Here is a 23,629-nt window from a genome sequence, read left to right on the forward strand (position 1 = left end):
TTATGAAGTAGTCCCATGCAGGAATGTCCACGCAATGTTCTTGCTTACCAGCCCTCATGTCCCCCCAGTGCGGCACCTCATGTCTAATTGGCACAATCAAGTGTGGTTTATTCCCAGTGGCAAAGCTGAGGAAAAAGTAATGTGGGCAACGACATCCCACCAAGTAGAGGTTTATGTTTCAGGTCAGAGGTTGTGCCAGGCAATAATGCTGTTCCACAACAGCTAGGAAAATCAAAATGGGGAAAAGATGAAAGGTAAGAGACCTGGTAGGGAATCCTCCAAACCACACAGCCACCTGCCCTTTTGGTGAGTGAAAGCGAGAGAGGGTACAGACTGCGACGCCATGGCTGCCCTAACTCAGCACTGATTTCTAGATCCTGGACTGAACTTTAAAAAATCTAAGCAATGTTTTCAAATACTAAGCTAAAACGTTAGGTATTTTAATGTAGTTACAGTTTATAATTGATGTATATTTTAAAGATCCCTTAACAAGTGAATTTAAGGTCAAATCATATAACAATTTTTAAAGGAAACTTATGAAATCATGGAACTTATTTCCGAGAAGGTTCTGCCTGTACTCTGGTTTTGGCAATGAGCCACAACCCTCTACAAACGGAAGGCATTTTACGGTATCCTAAGATAGATTTTCCCCTGTCAGCATTGCCAATCAAGGGACTTCTCACATGATCTACACAGCTGATTAAATCTTAAGAATTATGTCAGAAATCTCAGAATCTAAGTGTGCAGAATTATAATAGTGAAGATAGGCACATTACCAGCCTGGCTGGTAAATGAAAATAAAAATAGGAAAATGTTCTCCATTGGGAATTCATTAAAAATGCTATGCCTTTTAAACATTTCCACATTGGTTTGGTTTTGCTCAGTGATCAGAAATGAGTTAAACATTTAAAGTGCAAACTACTGGAGGAAAAGAACTTCAGCCACTTAGTTATCATTCTTCCCCTGCTCGTACTCCAGACCCTGCAGAGAAACTTGCCCAGGGGACTTCCACCACGTGAGGCCTCAGCCGAAGCCCTGCTGCTCAGCTCCAACACCTTGACTCCAGCATTGGGAGAGGGTGGGTGGCCCAGCACCTAAGCCTGCCTCCTGCTCCTCTCACCACAGCCCCATCAGCGGCACAAAGCTGGCCTGGATGAATTCCCACTCATTTCCCAAAAATGAGCTTTCAGCTCCTTCTTCATTCTTCCTGCTCATTTTCTGTTCGGTACCTTTTCCAAACAGGCTCTGGAATGTAGAAAGATCTAACTGGAATGCAGTGAGCTTCCAGGCCAGTAGCCAGAGGCAGCACCTCCCGGCTGCAAGCCACTGTGAGCCTGCGGCTGCACTTACTGTGGGGCTCCCCGAAGGGCAGCACATCGTCCGAGAGGCACTCATGGGTGGGGTGCAGGCATGATCCGTACCCCAGCTTCATTTAGAGGGTTCCTCTACATTTCTGAAGCACAGCCAATTATTTTCCAAAAGAAAATAGCCCAGGGCACGGATATAAAGCAGCCTACTAAGGGGATCCTGGACCTAAGAGCACTGTTTTGTGGAGCACACACATCTGGTTTTCCTCTCTATATTGCCAATTCTGAAACTATTTAATATCCAAATGAGATAATGCAAAACTGGTGCAGAACCAAAAATAAATGCAAGAAGCCCAAGGACTTTTCAGTAATATTCAGATATAGAATTCCCAATCGAATCAAGAATCCACCCAGATTAAAAAAGAAAAGAAAGCCTAACACTCCTCCCCACCCCCAAAGAAACCAACAAAAAACCCTTAATGCACTTACAAGATCTGCTTGTAACAGTTTAATTAAGTTTGTGGCCAGGAACAAGACCACTAATCCTAAGGCCTCCTAGAAACAAATCCCTTACTTGTTTTGTGTTTATGTTTAAACTAGAGGCCCAGTGCACGAAATTCGTGCGGGGGGGGGGGGGGGGGGGGGGGCGCGTCCCCTCAGCTCAGCCTGCACGCTCTCGAAACCCGGGACCCCTCGGGTGATGTCTGACCTCTTGCAATCCGGGACCGCTGGCTCCTAACCGCTGGCCTACCTGCCTGCCTGATCACCCCTAACCACTCTGTCTGCCTACTTGATCACCCCTAAACCCTCTGCCTGTCTGCCTGATTGTCCCTAACCACTTGCCTGCCTGCCTGATCGCCCCTAACCACTCGCCTGCCTGCCTGCCTGATGATCACCCCTAACCACCTCTGCCTGCCGCCTAATCACCCCTAACTGCTCGCCTGCCTGCCTGATCACCCCTAACCGCCTCTGCCTCAGCCCCCGCGGCTTCATCAGGAAGGATGTCCAGAAGTTCGTTCGGCTGTCCAGTCTAACTAGCATATTACGCTTTAATTATTATAGATTGAACTTGTTGCCCTGGCCAGTATGGCTCAGTTGGTTGGGCATCATCCTGTGCACCAAAAAGGTTGCTGGTTTGATTCCGGGTCAGGGCACATGTCCAGGTTGCAGGCTCGATCCGCAGGAGAGGGCGTGCAGGAGGCAGCCGATGAATGTTTCCCTCTCACATCCATCTCTCCCCGCCCCCCACTTTCTTTCTCACTAAAAATCAATTTTATAAAATATCTTTAAATTGAACTTATAAAGGTAACACAATCAACTAACCAGGCTGACTTTCTCAGATCTGGATATTAATTCAAGGAGTAGCTTCCTTGTTATAGAAAAGTGAGGAGCTGAGAGAAAGATGCCTGTCCCAGGGACGCTCCCAAACCAACTGGTCAGGAGATCTACCAGCCTGAAATCTTTTTTGTACATTTGTACAGCAAATGCCAAAAACAAATGACCATTCTTAAGCCTTTAAACTCTCTAACGGACCAGCAGCAAATATTTCCCTAGACTCCATTTTGAGTGCTTTCATAAACCACATCGCCATTAGTAGTTGGTCCAAAAGGAGCTCAAACGGCAAGGCTCCTCTGGGATCGGTCCTCAACAAGACCCAGCACAGAGACTTCTCACAGCCCTCAGGTTCAAGCCAACATTTCAGAAAAGCATTCTATGGCCACCAAGGCTACAGTTGCAACGCTAACAGGCTAACAGCCATAAGCCAGATTTATAGCCTGGAGCCGAGGGAAGATGCCCCAGGGAACCCAGGTCTAGATTATGTGCACACAAAGATGCTGTGTGGCAAGCAGTAATAAAAAGCAGGTTCTGCCATATGCTCTATGGCTTGTGTGTTCCAGCATGGGAGCATGAATCTCAAACACAATCTAAGAGAAAGCAAAACAAAATCTAAAAAATAGAATAAAGCAGAAACAGAAGTCTGGAGATACTTGGTATTCATCCCCACCATTTCAGATAGCTTAGCCTTCCTGGGAACAAATCTTAACCATGTGTCTTAAAACTTTCCAGTTGATTGGGGTTGGGGATGGAGGGAGGTTTAATAACTCAGCCAGAGTCAAGTCCAAGGCCCTTCACTCTTTCCCAGGAGGTCTCTAGCTCCTGGAGTGGGTGAGACAGAGCAAGAACGAAATGAAAGGTTTATTTTAATTATGTGTGTAAGTGATACATTAGATCACTATAGTGCCATTCAGACCTTGGAAAGGGACGGGGTTGCCAGTCTGCCAGCCATCACACTTCCTGGCTGCAATGAGGTGGGATGCCAGCTATTGTCCCAACTGATAATGAGAACAAAGTGGCCACCACCTCACAGACAGAGACAATGCAAGCACTGTGGCTCAGGGCTGCTTCCTCTCACTGTCCCATGACAGTGTTCTCACAGCTCTGACCTTTTGTCAATTCTGAAAACTCACTGCACAGAACAGCAAAAATTATTGTTGTGTTCACTGTGATGTGGCAAAACAAAACAACTAAAAAGACGTGATGCAGCTTTCCTGTTGAGTTTAATTCAGTAAGAAGCATTAACAAAGTACTACTTTATTAATTGGAATGAAAAAAAAAAGTCTTTCAGTCTTCATATTCTCACCTACAACCCAAATTGCAGGAGTGATCTAGGTTGCAGACCCACAGCCTCCCTGGAAAAGACCAAGAGAGATGCCTCCTATGGCAGGTGTACCTACAGAGGAAATATTTAAGAGTTCTTGCATAAATTTAAAAGTTCATCATGTTGCAGAAACACAGCTTCGATATTCATGATGACTAGTGGGACATCTACATATTCCTCATACTGGAGACACAGCCTCCATCAGCCCAGTGTTATTATTCTATTGTGATAAACCACAGTGCCTGCCATCTCTTATAGAGAAGTTAAGATAGTTCAGAAACTGATTTGTACACCAGCTACTAACAGTAAGACTTTTTTTAAAAAGAGTTTTGCTTTTTTTTTTAATTTCTTTACTGGTTAAGGTATTATAAATGTGTCCTCATCCCCCCATTAACCCCTAACCTTCCCCCCCATCCCACTCATGCTCTCATCCCCTGTTGTCCATGTCCATTGGTTTGGCTTATATGCATGCATACAAGTCCTTTGGTTGATCTCTTAACAGTAAGACTATTACACACTGACTACTAATAGTAAGCCTGTCATCACTACTTACTAATAACAAGACTATTATCACTACTTACTAAACAGCAAGACTATTATACACTGAATACTAATAGTAAGTCTATTATCACTACTTTCTAATAGTAAGACTATTACACACCCAGTGGACAAAGTCTCATTAGATGTCGACCTATCTCTGTCTTCACCAGAGGCCCTTTGGTGAGGATGGCACTCTTCCCCTTTCAAGGCAACTGTTCTAGAGGCAACTCCACTCCCATGCCTACTCTCAGTGCAGTGGTTCTCAACCTTGGCTGCACATTAGAATCACCTGGGAATCTTTTTAAAATCCTGATTTCTGGGCCTCATCATTAGTAACAAAGAAACAGAATTTCCGGAGGATGAGGCCCAGAAATCAGGATTTTAAAAAGATTCCCAGGTGATTCTAATGTGCAGCCAAGGGTGAGAACCACTCCCTCAGTGCATCATAACTTCCATGCATTGAGGAGGTGCAGAAAAATCTGCCCACTACTGAGTGTCCTTTCATACAAGTGAAGAAAAGACTGTGCCTGTGTGCGCATCAGACAGTGATTGGGAGTCCCAGGAAGGACGTGAAGGCACAGAGAGCACACAGGTATCTCCCACAGGAAGCCCCACCACACCCAGAACGTCACCAACTCACATCGTTTCACAAATAACTTGTGTCATGGTGCAGAGCCTGGATTTGTCACACATCTCTGTGGGATGTAGGCCCAAGGTGGGGGTGGTCAGCCAATGTTGGGGTCAGGGATATAGTGGGATCAATTATGTCTTCTAAGCTATCTCCTGGTCCTAACCTCTGAAACAGATAGTTGGAACTCTTTTGAAATGGGGTCTTGGAGAATGCAAAAGATGAGATCACATTAGAACAGGATAGATCCTAATTCAATGAAAAATATCCTTATAAGAAGAGGGGAATTGGACATAGATAAAGGAGAACACCATGGAAACACAGAGGCAGAGGTTGGAGTGATGCAGTCACAGCCAAGGACTATCAGGAGGCCCAGGAACTGGGGAGATAAGGAAGGATCTACCCCTAGAGCCTCTGGAGGGAGTGCTGCCCTGCTGCTGATGAATTTGGATTTCTGGCCGCTACAGCTGGAAGAGGATGCATTTCTGGCTGTTTTAAGCCACCCAGTGGAGGTCACTGGTTTAAGAATGACGGCCCAGGAACAGTCTTCACACTTTCAGGCCCTCAGCTAGAATACATGCCCAGGGCCATCTGGTCAACTGTATTTAGTTGAAAAAAGTTCAGGCCTTTTGCTTCCTGACAACATCCTGACAGTTCCTCTCCTCTCCCTAATCTTTGTCAGCTCTTCACAGGTGGGTCTCTCTAGGTGAGCTCAAAGGGTAGCTTGCCCCTCTGCCCTTTCAAAGGAGACGCCAACAGTCTTCCCCCAAATTGCTGGACTATAGGCTTCCTGGACACCCTAACAGGTGCGGGAGCAGGTCTGCGTTGGGTCCAGTACAGGCACGTCTTGAACCAAGAACAGCCAGTACAAGACTGATGCCACCCAGCAAGATACACAGACATGAACTCAGTAGTGCAGGGCTGCAGACAAGAGCAGCCAGACACCAGCTCAAATCTTAAGTTGCTCCTGTTGCTTAAAGACCATAATAAGAAAGCTGCCAAAATTCAGAAGACACAAGCCGATAGTCTATTAAAAAAATAGATCCCAGCCCGGCCAGTGTGGCTCAGTGGTTGAGCATTGATCTTTGAACCAGGAGGTCACAGTTAAATTCCTGGTCAGGGCACATGCCCAGGTTTTGGGCTCAATCCCCAGTGTGGGTGTGCAGGAGGCAGCTGATCAATGATTCTCTTTCACCATTGATGTTTCTATCTCTCTCTTCTTCAAAAGAGACAGATTCCAGCCCTGGCCGGGTGTTCAGTCAGTTGGAGCATCATCCCATACACCAAAAATGTTGCAGATTCAATCCCCAGTCAGGGCACGTATAAGAGGCAGCTGATCAATGTTTCTCTCTCACATCAATGTCAATGTCTCTCTCTCTCTCTCTCTCTCTCTCTCCCCCCCCCCTCATTAATATTAACATATTCTAGGGTGAGGATTAAAAATAAATAAATAAGTAAATACCCAGATTCCGATTTCCCATTGAGAAGAACTGGCCATGGGCAGGAGCTGTTCTCCTGACACTCAGTTCCCTTAACAAGACCCACTGAGCAAATGGCTGCTGGGCTCCAGCTCCACCTGGAGCCAAGAACTCTCCAGGAGTTCTCAGAAAATTCCACGTTGAAGACAGTGAGATTACTGTCTGATCAAGATATCTAGGACCAAGTAGCCACAAATATTTTCAGGCTCAAATCCCTTTCTGCATCCACAGCAGAGCTCAGTCACAACATCCCATATCCTTTCTAAGAACAGACAGGGTGCCCTGGACTAATGCCTGTGGAACCCCCAAAACAAAATTTGTATGTTGAAGCCCTATTCCCCACTGTGATGGTGTATGGAGGAAGGATCTCTGGGAGACAATTAGGATTCAGTGAGGCCATGAGGGTGGGTCCCTACGATGGAATTCGTGCCCTTCTGAGAGAAGTGCTCTCTCCATGCACGCACCAAGGAAAGCCATGGGAGGACATAACCAGAGACAGAGTCCTCACGAGAACCCAACTGTGCCGGCACACTAATCTGACTTCCACCTCCAGAATGGTGAGGAACAAAGGTCTATTGTTTAAGTCCCTACTCTGTGGTGTTCTGTTACAACCACCTGAACTCAACAGAAGGTGTGGTACATAAACATCATCATCTTCCTTCTCGTGAGGTGAAACCAGTTTGGAGATGGCCAGAAGGACAGATAACTGTGAAAGAAAAACCCACAGGCATCTCTAATAAATCAGCCTTAGGTTCAAAATCCACTGTTGTTAATTTTGTGGGACTTTTAAATGAAGGGACAGTCATATACACACACTGTGTTATCTTCAATGATTTGTAAAGACCTAGTTTACATACCTTTCAAGTTCAATTTAAGAAGAATCCCTTCAGCAGGTCCCTGGACTCCTGACACTATGGATCATTTCTCTGGGAGCATTTTGAATTTGGGGACTTCACAGTCTGTTACCTCAGTCCCTTGACACTGAGAGACTATCTTTCTAACCTCTAGGGTTCAGAAAGAGGAAAATGTAAGACAGGCAAGGACAATGGCAGTTTTAGTATGCCCGTTTCTGAAGGGTTCCTAGGCTTGAACCAGACCAGCGTCCTATCCTCTCCCCTGTGCACCCTTCAGATGGGCCCAGGAGTCATTAGCACTGTTAAAGCACACAGCACGCTGCTCACAAACACATTGGGACAACACAGAAAAGCCTGGTTCGAATGTGACAACTGCTTGCTCTGACTGCATAGCGTGCTCGAGGCACCCCACTCCGAGGTCAGATTAAATGACACCAGGAGTCAGAAACAACGCAAATGTTTAACTTCAGGTATAAAAAAAAATTCTTTAAACTTTGTCCAAGTGAAAAACTCAAAAAACACTTCACACTCAGACAATGGTGGGCCACCTCTGGGGAGGAGAGTGAGGGCTGCTCGTGAAGAGGGAGTTCACACTTTACAGCATGCTTCCATATTACCCAGCATGGTCTGTGTTCATGCTATCACTCATACACCGAAATGAGAAACCACCACTCCGGTAACTCCAAATGAGAGAGATGGAAGAAAGGAGGGAGGAAGGACAAACTTCCTCCTGAAGGTGATTCAACCTCAGAAAACCCATCTCGCAGATATGGAGTTAAAGCTACAAGCTAGAGCTGTGCTGGGGTGGGGTGCAGCCAGGCCATGGCCCAGGGCAGATCAGTGGAATGAAGGCCTGGAGCTCGGGGTTCCCTTCCTCCTACGCCCCCCAGTGGCCAAACCAAAGAGGAAAGCCAGTGGGTGAGGGAGCCTAGAGAAGACTGAGCCAGGAGTGCAAGGATTCATATAAGAGAGGCCAATAACAGGGATATCCCTGGGTTCTGCTCCACTGCAGTGTCCGCTCTGAGGGACATCCTGGCTGCTGCTGATGGCTGCTGCCGATGGCTGCAAATGTCCGGGTGACACATCCATTATTTTAGTCATCAGAAGAGCACGTCGGTCATCATTCAGCCCTAAAGTGAGCAGACAAGGACCCAAAGCCCTGTATGGTGGGCAGGACCATGGTGCCAGTGAGTTTACATGGGAGCAGCAGGACTGGCTGGGGTCCCGGGGCCTCGGCTGCACACTGGGCATTCAACACAGATGCCATGTTGTTTGTTATCATTAGTTCTACTTTGCCTAGAGGAAATGGGGCCTCAGAGGCTAACTTATGTGCCCAGGATCACAGGCCAATAAAAATACAATCAAACAGAAGAGGCTTTGAACACAGTTGTGGCAACTCCTCAGGGCTGCTCCCGTCGCACCACAGGCCAGAGCCAATCCCTTGTGGTGACTGAGACATGTTAGAAAAAATCGAAAAGAATGATTACGCAGCAAATCATACCACTAAGAAGTCTTAAGAGCTCATTTGACTTTAATAATCATTTCCCATTAAAACAAAGAGAATTATTTATGCTAAAATCCCCTCTACTTAAGCCTTAGTTAAGAAGAGAAAACAGCTACAAGGCCTTTACTAAGTTTCTTTTTGGCCAACTTGTCTCTTGGCTGAACACCTGCCAATCACAAATTATTAAGCCTTGGTGTATTCTCCAACTCTGGAGGGGCTTTTGGGAATTCAACTCAGGTGCCAACGGAACATCACCCCAAATGGAAGGTAATTCTCTCAAAAAGATTTGCCAACTGTTTACATCATGAGGACCTATTTTTAAGGAGCCACACTTTTCCATCCTATTTCAGCAAGCCTTCCATTAACTGGGGCCCGGTTTACCCGACTGTCTTCAACGCAATGAGATGGACCTACCAGTGGCCTGGGGTTGGTGCCCATATGTGGGTGTGTGGCCTAGGAGAGTTCATGTCTCACTGTTCGGTCACTGCCTGCCCCACTCTGGGTGAGGTACTACCTCCCTTCATGGACAGAAGATCTACAGCTGGATTGTTGGCCCACTCCATCACAATTCTAAAGGCTCCCACTTCAAAATCATCTGTATAAATCAAATCTCATCTTTCACCAGCTGGAATGCCATCCTCAGAGCTTAGACCAGCCTTCATCAGTAGGCACCGGGCTTATTTCTACGAACTATACCATAACAAGTACATGGCATTGGGTGCCATGTATACATCTGATGACATAGGAACATTAAGTGAAAATAGTTATTGAAAGCAAGCAAATAGCTCAAAGGGGCAGGTGAAGAGGCAGAATTAAAAATCTGTCTGTGTCACTTTACAAGTTTTTTTTTTAATATATATTTTATTGATTTTTTACAGAGAGGAAGGGAGAGGAAGAGGGATAGAGAGTTAGAAACATCGATGAGAGAGAAACATCGACCAGCCACCTCCTGCACACCTCCTACCAGGGATGTGCCCGCAACCAAGGTACATGCCCTTGACCGGAATCGAACCTGGGACCTTTCAGTCCACGCTCCATCCACTGAGCCAAACCGGTTTGGCAAGTTTTTTGTTTTTTTACTTTGGGAATCAACATGAAACAATGGACTGAATTCTAACAGTAACTGACCAACTATATTTGTGTGCACATGAAAAACCATTCCTAGATGATCTATCTGCCTAACCTGCATGTATATTATGCACAAAGCAGCTATTAGTTCAATGTGTTCTTAATCTCCCCTCTCCCTGTCTCTAAACACACACACATACACACACACACACACACACACACACACACACACACACACCTGATGGTCTCAAATATTACACTTTTTCTTCAATCCAAACCCAGTGGCATGTCACACATATTTCGTTTTTGGACTGCAAATCCTTAAAGGAAATGTAAAGGAAGATGGTAATGAATTTTACAAAATATGTGCAAATTCATTGTGAGAGGACACATGGAACCTTCCAGCTACTCAGAATAGGGGAACCATCCTGACTCTTTGATATGTTACCTGATCAGAAGTTGACCTCCGCTCTGAAATTATATAAAAAGTCATAATACTAGCATTGGCACTGGTTCTGCTATGGATTATATAGACACAGCTCTGTATGGTCCTCTGTAAACCTGTCAGTGTGAAAACACCCACGGATCGCAGGCTCCTGGTGAGAAAGAGAGGGACTTGGTTCTCATGTCCTTCAGTTTCCCACAGGTTAGCGAGTGAGTTAAACAGCATAGGATTCTCTTTTAGTCATTTCAACACACTGTTAGAGCAGCAGCTTTAACAATTTAAGCAGGGACCCTGACCAGACTGGGTCCATGGTTTCTAGATGAAGATTTCCTCATAAACACACAGTGAATATAACAGTCCCCTAAGTGGTTCACTCTCAAAGTGAGTAAAAAGTGGGAAATCACATTGTGCTTGAAATTTTTTTCCTTCTGCAATAATTCTGCCCTTTAATGGTTCAAGGGCTCATCAAGATTTCAGTCATGTTCATTGGTGTTTTCTTATCTGTCACAACTAGACACCGCAGGCCTCGCTGCTTGTGCCTCTCACCACTGGACTGATCAACAGGTGGTTCCCCAACTCATGTGCCCTGTGATGAAGATGATGTTCTCCCAGAATCTGCAGACCCTGGAGACCAACAGCACCCAGACACACTCAGTGCAAATTACGATGCCACTCCCAGACCACACTCCTCTCGAGATGGAAGAAAGGAACCACCAGAGTCCAAACACAACTACAGTTAAGACATGGGGGACAATCTGCTGGTTTTATAAACACGGACCAGTTAGAGCTCCTAGAGTTTGCACAAGGGAAGACCCAGGGTCTGAATAGGAATGGAATGTCCTAATAGGTGCCTTCCATTTACAATTTTTCTGTCTATAAAGTGAGACACCTGGAGCTAATAGTTCCAAGGGGTGTTCCTGCTTCTGAAATTTCACCTTGCACCCACCTTCACTCTCCACAAACCAGAAGTTCAGAAATTAAGTTCCTGGTGCAGAAGTGGTAATTTTGCTTCCTTTCAACAGATAGCAGCTTCTCTGATGGCTTATAGAATAGAATTCTTGGGTCTAAAGAATCCTTCATATGTTCCTTAGACGCTCTGCACAGGGACTCAAACCAACAAGTACACTGGCCTGGCTCCAGACATGGGCTCGGGCTGCCCACCCAGTCAGGTAATAGTTTCTACTGTGACACAGCAGGCCTACTAGCAGGCAACACATACACAGTTAAAAGACTGTGACAGAAAAGTTTCAGAAAAGCCCAAAAGAAATCACCAAAGCTTCCTCATACTGAAAAAGTTCTGCAACTAAAAAGAAAAATGGAATTGCTCAGGAGTCACAAATTTTCAGGTTATTGAGCTGTAGGTTTTAAATAAGAACTCTTCTAGCCTGGCATGAAAGGCTCAGTGGTTGAGCGTCGACCTATGAACCAGGAGGTCACGGTTCCATTCAAGGTGAGGGCACATGCCCAGGTTGTGGGCTCTATCTTCAGTAGGGGGTGTGTAGGAGGCAGCCAATCAATGATTCTCTCTCATCATTGATGTTTCTATCTCCCTCTCCCTTCCTCTCTGAAATCAATAAGTAACTTTTTTAAAAAAAGAACTCTTCCATACATTTCCAGGCTATTATTCATGATTAAAATTATTGATGAATATATACTACATTTTTAATGGTTTAAAAATGGAAGTGTTTCAAAGTTCTTCAACTAACCTGTGTATCTTACAATTAAATAAGTGCCAATTTGTAATAATAACTATTGTATTCATTCATCAATCATTAAGTATTGATAATTTGGTACTACCCCAGGTACTGTGTGGAATAGAAATGAACAAAATTTAGATCTAACAGTATTAAAACTATTTAACCTTTTAAATACATATTTGACAATAATGAAATTGATAAAAAATGATTCTGTAATTTTAGGGACTGCCACCCCTCCATTGACTGTCTGGTCAGAAGACTGATGTGGAACTCCACCAAAGGGGCTCAGGGCGGTCGTGAGCACAGAGACCAGTGTGCGATATGTCCAAATCTCTGAAAATTATCTTTGGGGTTTTATTATAAAGATACTTCAGCCCATACTAATAAGAGCCCCTTCAAAGACACTGTCATTTCAACTACCCAAATACTGAAAATGTACATTTAAGTAATCATTTCATCCAGCTTCTCTCTAACATTATAATACCCTGCCCAGCCCAAACTGTTGCCCAGCTTTTTCCTGGTCTTTCCTGACCTGAAACAATCTCTGTTACCACTATAGGGACAAAACAAAAGGCCTAATGGGACACGCCAGCGTTCCTAACCAATCGTCACTGGAGCCTCAAACTCCTTCCTCACCGCTCAGGAGAAACCAAAGAGCTTACGAGTTCTCAGGTTTTCTGTGCTCATTGGCATCCGGTCTGTTTTGATTCATATAACAAGCCTCTGTTGGGGACCAGAAGGATTCCTGAAAAATTAGAGCCAGCAGCAGGAAATACCATGGGCCTCTTGTCTGGTCCGAGCCAACCGCCTCAGACAGAGTGACGAACCTGCAGGGTCTCGCTTAGCCCAAGGCTGCCAGTGGGCCATGCTCTTCAACCAGTTGTTTCTGTGACTTTTCTAGGATGTTTTTTACAACCAGTCAACTCCGCTCTGACCTTTAATGGCTTAAATTCTATTTTCCACCATTTCTGGTACAGAGGCTTTTCCATAGGGATGAATTCCCTGAGCTACGTAGGTTCTCCAAGATTTCTGTTTGTGTTTTGGCATGCAATACAGGAACATATTTCCTTGAAGGGAACATTTGTATTAGAAGTGAAATGATCAGTGTATGCCATCTGGGAAGCTGACACTGTTCTCCCCAGTGTGACAAACCAATAAAAGTGGACTAAAGCTTCCCAGAAAGAGAGACATTTTACAGCTACAGATAAAGGCACCCTATACGTGCATGCATGGACACACATATCCTACACACATGCCTTACACACACATATACACACCTACACAAACACATCCCTCTACACACACGTCCTACACACACACATCCTACACAATCATGCACACATCCTACACATATACATATGCACACCCTACACAAACACACACACACACACATTTTTCTCACCTACTCCAAAAAAGTCCTACATATGAAATGTTGGATACTTCTCATCTCTTCAAGTCTTTTTCCCAGCTGGATTTAGAGGCCTCGCTTCATGGGGAAAATTCTGACAGCCCCTGAAATTTACCTTGAAGCAAAGTATAAGGAAGGACACAAATGCCAAAGAAGTCGAGAGGTCTAAAAGTTTAAAGAAGGCCCAAGTTTGTTAGTTGGTTGTTAGTAACGTTATCTCATCAATATGCAATGAGATTAACCTGGATTTATCACTGTGTCATTTATCATTGTTTAATACACATGTGTCATATGTGTGTGTGAGCTGTATCCAGTATTACAAAGATGGGCTTACCAGAACACACAGAATCTCCCTAATTATCAAGTACTCTGACATTGTTTAGCCTATAGACATACAGTATATAAACTTTTTCGCATACATCTTAGATGACATTAGATCCAACTGTAAAGAGAAAACCTATTGGTACCAAAGTACGCATCTAGCTAAACCAGTTCTAAACCATTTCATGATTCATGATCTAAGCAGCATGACTAAAACTCAAGTCTTTCAAGATTTCCTAAGTGGCTGGAAACCTCCCAAATACAGAGAAATAATTGACCCAGAATTCAGTGTTTCAATACATATAATTTTACCTAGCAACAGAGTCTGATACAAAGTGAGTGTTCAAATCTTACTAAACTTCAACCTACTGGGTTCAAATTCCATACCCTGCATGCAGTCTGTATCTGGAAGCAGCCCCGTGCCTCTTCCTGGTTCTGCTCCACACCAAAGTGCCTACTGAACGCACACTGTACCAAGGCAGGAAACAGCTCCCACGATTTGTCCCATTTCTTGTACATTTTCATAGCTTCCGTTACCTTACTCCCAACTAAAATTCCTATGAGCTGGGCAAAGAAAACACCATCATTTCAGTCCCAACTGAAAGAGGTAGAGAAGGCAATAAATAGACAAGACAGATTAGAACACAGTTCAAGATCATCAAAAAACTCACTCGATTCCTTGGTGTGAGTGGTGGTGGTGATGGTGGTGGTGGTGATGGTGGTGATAATGATTATAGTGGTAGTGATAATGATGAATATGATGATGGTGGTGATGGTGATAATGGTGGTGGTGGTGGTGGTGATGATGGTGATGGTGATAAATGGTGATGATGGTGGTGGTGGTAGTGATGATGGTCATAACAACAGTGATGATGATGTCCTAGACAACTGTAGCTACTCTGGAGCTTCAGGAGTCATAAGAGTTGGGTTCTGGACCCACCCCTGATTTCACCTCCCTCTATGATCCTAGAAAAACTACTATCTACTGTCCCCATGTGTAAAGGGGAATTACATTCACCAAGTTCCTGAATTTGTCTCATTTCCTCTATAGACTACTACCAAAGAGGTTATGACATAGGAGAAAGCACATGCCCTGCTCCAGGAAAGGGATACCTGAGTCACTGCAGGCAAATGACTAGCTCCCTGTGATGTTTTGGGAAGAAAGGTATAATTTACCTGAAGGTAATTTAATATGACGGGAAACCTTTATACATTACATAGAAGTTAAAGGGACCCCTGACTTGTTCTTCTTGGTTATGTTTTTTATTAGCAACTTAGTATTAACTAAAACAACACACCCATCAGCACCCTCTCAGGAACTGATGCCTATCCTTGGGTGTTAAAGAGCCCAGTAAGCAGAGGAGCTGCAGACATGGTGCCCAAGAGGAATCTGAGGTCAGCCAGCAGCAGCTGCCAATTATCCAAAAACGGACTCCTTTTGGAGTGTTATTTCAAACATGAATAAATGTTTAGGTCTTTTGTTTTCTTAAACTCTGCAAAGAAATGAAATGAACAAAATGCAAAAAAATCTCAGAAATTGTACAAATCTATATTTTAAAAATCTTATTTTTTTTAAAGCAAAAAAAAATTTTAAGACTTTTAATAATTCAATGATTATTTGGGGTGGTGAACACACAATACAATATACAAACAATGTATTATGGAATTGTACACCTGAAACCTATATAATTTTACTAAACAATGTTACCCCAAAAATTCAATTAAAAACCACAATTCAATAATTAACAATGTATAATTATGAAAATGTAACAGATTATATCATCAGCCAAGCAGTCCCAAAAAAGCACACAGTTCATCAATCAATCATGTAAAGTTTCTCGATGTAGATTTTATGCCACACAGGTGGGCTGGTGTCTGCCTGAGGTCACAACACAGGCATAACCCCCAACCCATCAGCCTGAACAGGGAAGGTCATTTCAGGGGGTTGTAGCATAGGATTCACCCAATAAATGTCTATGTGGAAATATGTCCATTCTCTAACTGCAGTGGTGCCTCGCCTTAGAATCACCAAACTCAAGTGCAGCCCATGTTTCCTGTGTGCCTCCTGTGCACTTAGGCAGGGCATGGCCTGCCTTAAAGAACTGAGTGAAGACGTGTTAAGCACAGCAAGGATGCTGAGAGACGCAGGCAATCCCACACCTCATCCTTCTCAATTCAAGATCCTGGCCTGGGTATCCCACACTGCCTCGCCAAGAAAACAATCACCATGGGGGCTTGCAGGGCCCACAGCCTCAGCTCTTAAATGCTGGTTGCGTCCCCTCTTGGAATTATGCCCCATACTGTGAGGGCCCAGGCCACGCAGGGAGCGTGGATAGAGGAGAACCGAGGGGCTCAGGCAGACAGCCCAGCTGAGCTCCCAGCTGTAGGCTAGCACACTCTAGCCCTGGGAGTGAGCCCCCAGACAGGGCAGCATACTAAGCCTCCAGATGACCCCACGTGATCCCAGAGACACCACTTGGAGCAGAACAATCACCTGATTTGCCAAATAAACCCAGAGAATCATGAAAGATAATAAATGGTCATCGTTTTCAGCCTAAGTTTGTTAATACAGCAAGAGGTAACTGAAACAAGAGTGACAGCTGGTTGTGTAGAGAAGTGTCCTCGTGCCTACAAGTTCTATGATAAAGTTTTTGGTATCTGCAACTTACTATCAAATAGTTTAAAACACAACAAACATCCATACATCCATACTTACTTATACAAATGTATGGATTTCTGGTTGTTTATACTTTTGTATCATTGAATCAGGACTCATTCACGACTGGTTCTAATTCAGGCAGATTTAGAACTAGAATCCTCTGTATTTCAATGCCAATGTCAATTAATGTCTGCAATGTCTATCGACATGGTAACTTCTTGTTCAACCATCATTCCCACTTACATGACTATGTGGAGACAAACCACTTACTCAGTTTCACTGGCAACTCAAGTGCTCAAAGCAATCAAGAGTAGCAATCACAAAGGCAGTGGATATACTAAACGCAAAGTGCCTTGTCCATGTTTAGCTGCTTATCCCAGCTGATCTTGCCAGAAATATCTCAATTAACCCAGAGAGGATTCACATCCTTGTTAATGTGACTGAAATGCTCAGCTGGTCTACATGCCCATTCTCTCCTAAAAAAATGTTCTTAATTTGAGTATTACATGATGCTCTAATTAAAACAACACATTTCCTATGCCTTATGCAATCTAAACCCCAAGAAAACAATTATCTTTAAGAAAAGGAAAAAAGTAAAATATTTTTGTTTCAGCTTACTTAAATGAGTTACAGAAGATGTCTGGTTTTGATATGAAGTCATGTGGCTGGGAGCTTCATGTCACCAAGTGTGACCTCAGAGCACTCCTGCTTCCTCTGTGGTGCCAAAGTCAGGCCCCTGTCCTATGCTGACTCCACAAAGCCTCCCACAGAGCAGGGCACACCTCACAGTTTCAGAACCACCTTCTCCCTCACCTGTCACACAAATGTAAACTTTAATACCTTATACTGAGGATTTTTTTAGAATAAATGTCCTTTCTTTTTGGCCACTTCTTTCTTCCACTACTCAAACTTAACCTAATCTCTCCACTTCCATGTTTAAATTTATAATTGCAATGCAATCTCCTAAACTAAACCAGATTTTTTTGTTGTTTCTCCAAATGATTAGATACTTCCGTAAAATTATTTTGAGCTGGCCAAGTGTTCAATCAGATCAAATTAATCAGAACCAAACCATGAACCTCTTGCTATTTAAACTGAGTATCTGAACATTCCCTATAAGAACTTGGGAATTTTTTAACCAAACTTCACCATTTAAATGGAAAAACTGCTATAACAAGCTCGAAGTCAACTGTTGGAGTTGCACATGATTTCTGAGAGGCTGGCCTGCACTGTTGATTAATCACATCTGAGCTTGCCCCATCATCTTAGCTCTCATGGTTTTAAAGTATCACCTGTCAGCTTCCACTCACCTTCCTGAGGATTAACCTCCTAACCCACAGTTTGCTTCTGCCAACACCTAGGGACACTGCTAATTAGGACCAAATTTGGATAATATTTTTGATATTATTTAATTACAGGACATAGTCCTAGCCATGTAAATAGGAAGTATATTTATATACAACATTTTAGTGTATTACTGCAAGTGCACAACACACACGAGCAACGAGTTTGTGAAGCACTACAAACTCTGGTTACTGGTGCTTTAAAAGGCTCTGAATTAAGCAGAAATGCTCTCAGGATGTAACATAGTTGTGAGAGTGTTTTAGTGATATCTAGGGGAAGGTGGGAGTTTGGGATAGGCTGGAATGCACTGTTCCCATTTAGAACATCAGAGTAGAAATCCCCCACGCACCAAAGCCTTGCTGTCCAGTGCATTTCCGGAAGAGCAGGGATCTGAGGAGTGAAGGTGCCTGGCTGGGGCCAAACTCTGACTCACAGCCACGAGTGCTCATCTCCGAGCCTAAAAAGGGCTCCGAGAACAGAACACACACTATACTTTATTTCACCAGACCCCACCACACGCAGGTTTCGCTGTAGAGGTGGCTTTACCTATCCCACAGGTGAGGTGGGCCGAGTTCAGAGTGTGACTTGAGCGACCTTGGGCTCTGTGTGTCCTCCCACCCTACCTCTGAGGGGAAAGCTGCCTATTCTCCTCTCCTCACCTGAAGAAGCTCCTGGCAAAGTGCAGGTGAGAGCACCAGGCCAACTGTGCACCTCCCTGAGCTCACCTAACGAGTGAAGGAACCCACGCCAGGTCTGAGTGCTGATCTGCTGTACTCTGTGGGGACTGTTTGTAGCAGGCCCCACTTTTGAGGCTCAAATCCAAATCTGAAAAGTTAAACGGGGTTTCAGAGATCCTCTAGGTTTCCCCAGGAAGAGTTCAACTTTGAAGTAACACTATCTATGTCCACCAAGCGCCTCAGGCTCCTGCCCTCCAGGAGGTAGGAGACACGCACAACCATCAGCCCACACCACAGGCCCCTGCTTCCTCAACAGTTACTCATAGGAAAGGCACTCATTTCAGAAAACAAGTGTTTCCTCTCTCCTCCATGAGATTTGCATTTTGCTTGAATCCTCACTTTCCCCTGAAGAACAGCCAGTGCCGTGAAGAACAGAGCCATCAGGCTGGCCCACCATGGCAGGTGATAGGACTCCTGGACAGTGCAATGCACACCGATATGTGACCTACGTCTAGAATTCCTGGGCTATGACCAAAGGAGTTCCCATGAAAGGACAGCAGCATGACTGTTACATGAACACAAGACACAATTAATCAGAATTTAAGGGTTGCTCCCAAAACATATTTTTAACCTCATCATTCTTCATCAGTACTCAAAACTGAGCCAGATTCTACTCATTTAAAAGTGTTTTTTAAATGACTTGCCAAGGTTAAAATGCCCACATAACTTTACAAGTATTTTCTACATACAAAGGAGCAAGGCCGAGAAGACCTGGTCACCAAAGTTAGCCAGAACTGAATGTTGTGCCTTGACCTTCCAAGCAACTGGACTGAGGAGTATTCTAGTCACGTTTGACCAAACTCCACTTCCTGGATCAGGGAAAGGAACTCAGGCACTGAAAAACATGCACAGGCTGCCATGACCAAGATGTCCATTCCACCTAATGAGAGTCATAGGAAGTGTGACTGCAGTTTTCTCCGAGGAATTAGAACAAGCACCCTCAGCCTTTTCCGACCCCAGCAGGACCGAGTTACATGCCAGTCAGGTCCAAACCTTGGCAGTGCTATGAACCATAATCTGGGATTTTCAATAACACAAACATAATGCCTCACGCCATCTGAGATTCCACTTGCTGACTGTTACCTAAGATTACTAAAACATATTATATTATGTTTGGCATTTCTTTAACAAATAATTTTAATTCATTTAAAAAAGCTAAGTTCTATGGCTCTCTCGGAAGATGGCAGCATAGGTAAACACCGGAGACTGCTGCCGCAAACAACCACTTCAAAAATACAACTAAAAGACGGAACGGACATCAACCAGAACCACAGGAAGGCTGGCTGAGGAGAGACTCTTCAACTAGAAGCAAAGACAACAGCATTACGAGGCTCAGAGGAGGCGCAGTATGGAAAATTTAAAGGTGCGGAGGTGCTCGCGAAAAGCGGGCTGGTGGCTGAGGCCGCGGTTGTCGTTTTCAATCAGGAGGGAGTCTCAGACTCTGAGCTCCAGATCCGGGCGAGTCTCTAGGGACCCAGACTCAAACGGGAGAAGCGGGACTGTCTGGCTACGGTCCCTCCGAGGTTTGCAGCGGTTGCTGGGACAGAGAGGCAGAGCCCCTGGGGACGGACTGAGAGCAGCCATAACTGCTCCCTCCGCCCGCCCTGTTGAGCCCATGCGACCCGCCCGGCCCAAGCCCTGCGCAGAGCCATTTGCCGGATAGCCTCAGGCAAAGGCTAGATTAGCACCTCCCCAGAGGACAGAAGTTTTCTACACAGCTGATTCTCACAGCCAGTCGGCCTGATGGTCAAATCCCTCTAGTATTAACTACAACAATTAAGGCTTAACTAGAACAAGACTGCGCACAAAGACCACAAGGGGGTGCACTAAGAAAGCATAAAAGATGCGGAGACAAAAAAACATGACAGAAATGGAGGATATGGAGCTAAAAAATGCAATTTTGAGGGCTTGCAATAAACTTGAGCAGAGCCTCACGAAAACTAATGAGACCCTCGATGCTACGATAAAGAAACTAGAAATTAAGCATACACGGTCTGAAATAAAGAATATTCTACCCAACAGCAGACCAGAGGAGCACAAGAATCAAGCCAAAGAATTGAAATACGAAGAAGCAAAAAACACCCAACTGGAAAAGCAAAATGAAAAAAGAATCCGAAAGTGTGAAGATAGTGTAAGGAGCCTCTGGGACAGCTTCAAGCGCACTAATATCAGAATTATAGGAGTGCCAGAAGATGAGAGACAGCAAGATATTGAAAACCTATTTGAAGAAATAATGGCAGAAAACTTCCCCCACCTGGTGAAAGAAATGGACTTACAGGTCCAAGAAGCGCAGAGAACCCCAAACAAAAGGAATCCAAAGAGGACCACACCAAGACACATCATCATTAAAATGCCAAGAGCAAAAGACAAAGAGAGAATCTTAAAAGCAGCAAGAGAAAGAGACTCAATTACCTACAAGGGAATACCCATACGACTGTCAGCTGATTTCTCATCAGAAACTTTGCAGGCCAGAAGGGAATGGCAAGAAATATTCAAAGTCATGAATACCAAGAACCTACAACCAAGATTACTTTATCCAGCAAAGCTATCATTCAGAATTGAAGGTCAGATAAAGAGCTTCACAGATAAGGAAAAGCTAAAGGAGTTCATCACCACTAAACCAGTATTATACGAAATACTGAAAGGTATCCTTTAAGAAGAGGAAGAAGAAAAAGGTAAAGATACAAATTGTGGACAACAAACATGCATCTATTAACAAGTGAATCTAAGAATCAAGTGAATAAATAATCTGATGTACAGAATGAACTGGTGATTATAATGAATCAGGGACATAGAAAGGGAATGGACTGACTATTCTTGGGGGGGAAAGGGGAATGGGAGATGCGGGAAGAGACTGGACAAAAATCGTGCATCTATGGATGAGGACAGTGGGTGGGGAGTGAGGGCGGAGGGTGGGGCAGAAACTGGAAGGAGGGGAGTTATGGGGGGGGGAAGAGGAACAAATGTAATCTGAACAATAAAGATTTAATTAAAAAAAATATTTAGTATGAATCTAAAAAAGATTCACATTTAAAATTTTGATCACATTGTTCTCTCAAAAAGTAGATCAGCCCGGCCAGCGTGGCTCAGTGGTTGAGCATCAACCTATAAGCCAGGAGGTCATGGTTCGATTCCCAGTTGGGGCATATGCCTGGGTTGTGGGTTTGACCCCCAGTGTGGGGCATGCATGAGACAGCCAATCAATGATTCTCTCTCATCATTGATGTTTCTATCTTTCTCTCCCTCTCCCTTCCTCTCTGACATCAATAAAAATACATTTAAAAAAAGTAAAAAAAATAAAAATAAAAAAATAAAAAAGCTAAGTTCTAATCTAAGTTGCTTCACAGTGATGAGGCTCAGATGACCTGCTTTCTTTGAAAGGTTCATTCATGGCCATAATTTTAACAAGAAAAGGAACATTTCCCAATTAATGCTTTAAATATATAGTTTTCTAAAAAAATGTCTCTAAAATCACACACACACACACACACACACACACAAACACACACAAAAAATAAAAATAAAAAAAAATAAAGGGATGTTCTCTGCCAGACTCAATATGCAGAATTTCGAAGGGTCACAGTCCAGTGACATCATTCAAGAACAAAACCAATCTTACCTATTTTGGGGGGCTTTTTAAAAAAATTCTCACCTAAGTATATTTTTTCCATTGATTTTTTAAAATGTATTTTTTATTTATTTCAGAGAGAAAGGATGAGAAAGAGAGAGATAGAAGCATTAATGGTAAGAGAGAATCGTTGATCGACTGCTTCCTATATGCCCCAAACTGGGGATCAAGCCCAAAATCTGAGCATGTGTCCTGACCAGGAATCGAACCATGACCTCCTGGTTCATAGATCAATGCTCAACCACTGAGCCATGCCGGCTGGGCTCCATTGATTTTTAGAAAGAGTGGAAGGGAGGGGTTAGGGTTAGGGTTAGGAGAGAGGAACATCAATGTGAGAGGCACATCAATTGGTTGCCTCCCGCACGCACCCTGACCTGAGTAGGGAATCGAACCTGCAACCGAAGTACACGCCCTAGACCGGAAGTGAACCTGGGACCCTTCAGTCTGCAGGCTGATGCTCTATCCACTGAGCCAAACCAGCTAGGGCTAAATCTTACTTGTATAAGTGTGTAAAGTAAACTTATCTCTTCAGAGTCTCTTCATCATTCTCACACCCTGCCTGTGTGATCAGTTTCGGGGGGGGGGGGGTCGGATATATGCATCCACTCTCCCAGAGAGGTGGCCATGTAGACAATGAGTGTCTATCAGGAGCCTCTGTTTTTGGGGAAGGCGCACCTTCCTGAAGCAGGTCCCATTTCAGCGTCGAATAAACAAGCAGAACAAAGTAAAGTCTGCCCAAGACGACACACTGACAGAGCGGCAGCACCGAGGACAGACTTGGGCCCCAGTTACAACTCTCCCACCAACTGGCTCTCTTCCAAACAACACCCCACCCCAAACAAGGGTCTCAGGAGGTAGCACCATGGGAGTGCACGGATATGCCAGTAGGCAAGAACCCTGAATAGGTGCTTCACCTCTCACCCCTCACTCCCATCACAGAGCTTACCAGGGGCAAGGGGGGCCTCCTACCCTAACTTTCTCTGACAGAGAGTAAGTGGAAGATGCACATGCATTAGGTCCAACATGGCTGCAGGGCCCCATGGAGAAAGGCCTCTGTTTCTGGCAGAAGCTGGCTCAACGTCCCGGGCTGCTCCCAGCAGGACCTCCCAGTACAGAGCTGCTGCAGCCGACCCTCCAGGACAGGGCTCCTTCTCTCCCCTAACCTTTCCCACAAGGATGACTAAATAAGAAAGGAGACAGTAGCATGCAGTAGTATAAGATGTCACCTACACTCTAATAGTATCTATGATCAGACTGGGGACAAGAGAAATCAGCACAGTTTGAATTCGTTTAATAATATGACTTTTAACAACAACAGCATCTGGAACAAGGCCATAAACATGTGAACATCT

At 44.3% G+C, this 23,629-nt stretch overlaps 1 protein-coding gene across 6 annotated transcripts in view; it reads right to left on the reverse strand.

Annotated features, from left to right (window-relative positions):
• The window catches only part of BANP (BTG3 associated nuclear protein), a 147,117-nt gene that overhangs the window by 33,050 nt on the left and 90,438 nt on the right, over positions 1-23,629 (reverse strand). The window contains exon 12 of one of the 6 annotated variants that reach the window (XM_070399009.1): positions 15,339-15,402. The exons of the other annotated variants lie outside the window; for them this stretch is intronic. Coding sequence (XP_070255110.1) covers positions 15,379-15,402 — 24 coding nt within the window. The 3' untranslated portion in view covers positions 15,339-15,378. Of the gene's footprint in view, positions 1-15,338; positions 15,403-23,629 lie in introns of those variants that run through there. 6 annotated transcript variants of the gene reach the window in all.

This window comes from Myotis yumanensis, unplaced genomic scaffold (assembly GCF_028538775.1).
Source record: "Myotis yumanensis isolate MYYU_CA2020_CCGP unplaced genomic scaffold, mMyoYum1.0.hap1 SCAF_18, whole genome shotgun sequence".
Classification (NCBI taxonomy): Eukaryota; Metazoa; Chordata; class Mammalia; order Chiroptera; family Vespertilionidae; genus Myotis; species Myotis yumanensis.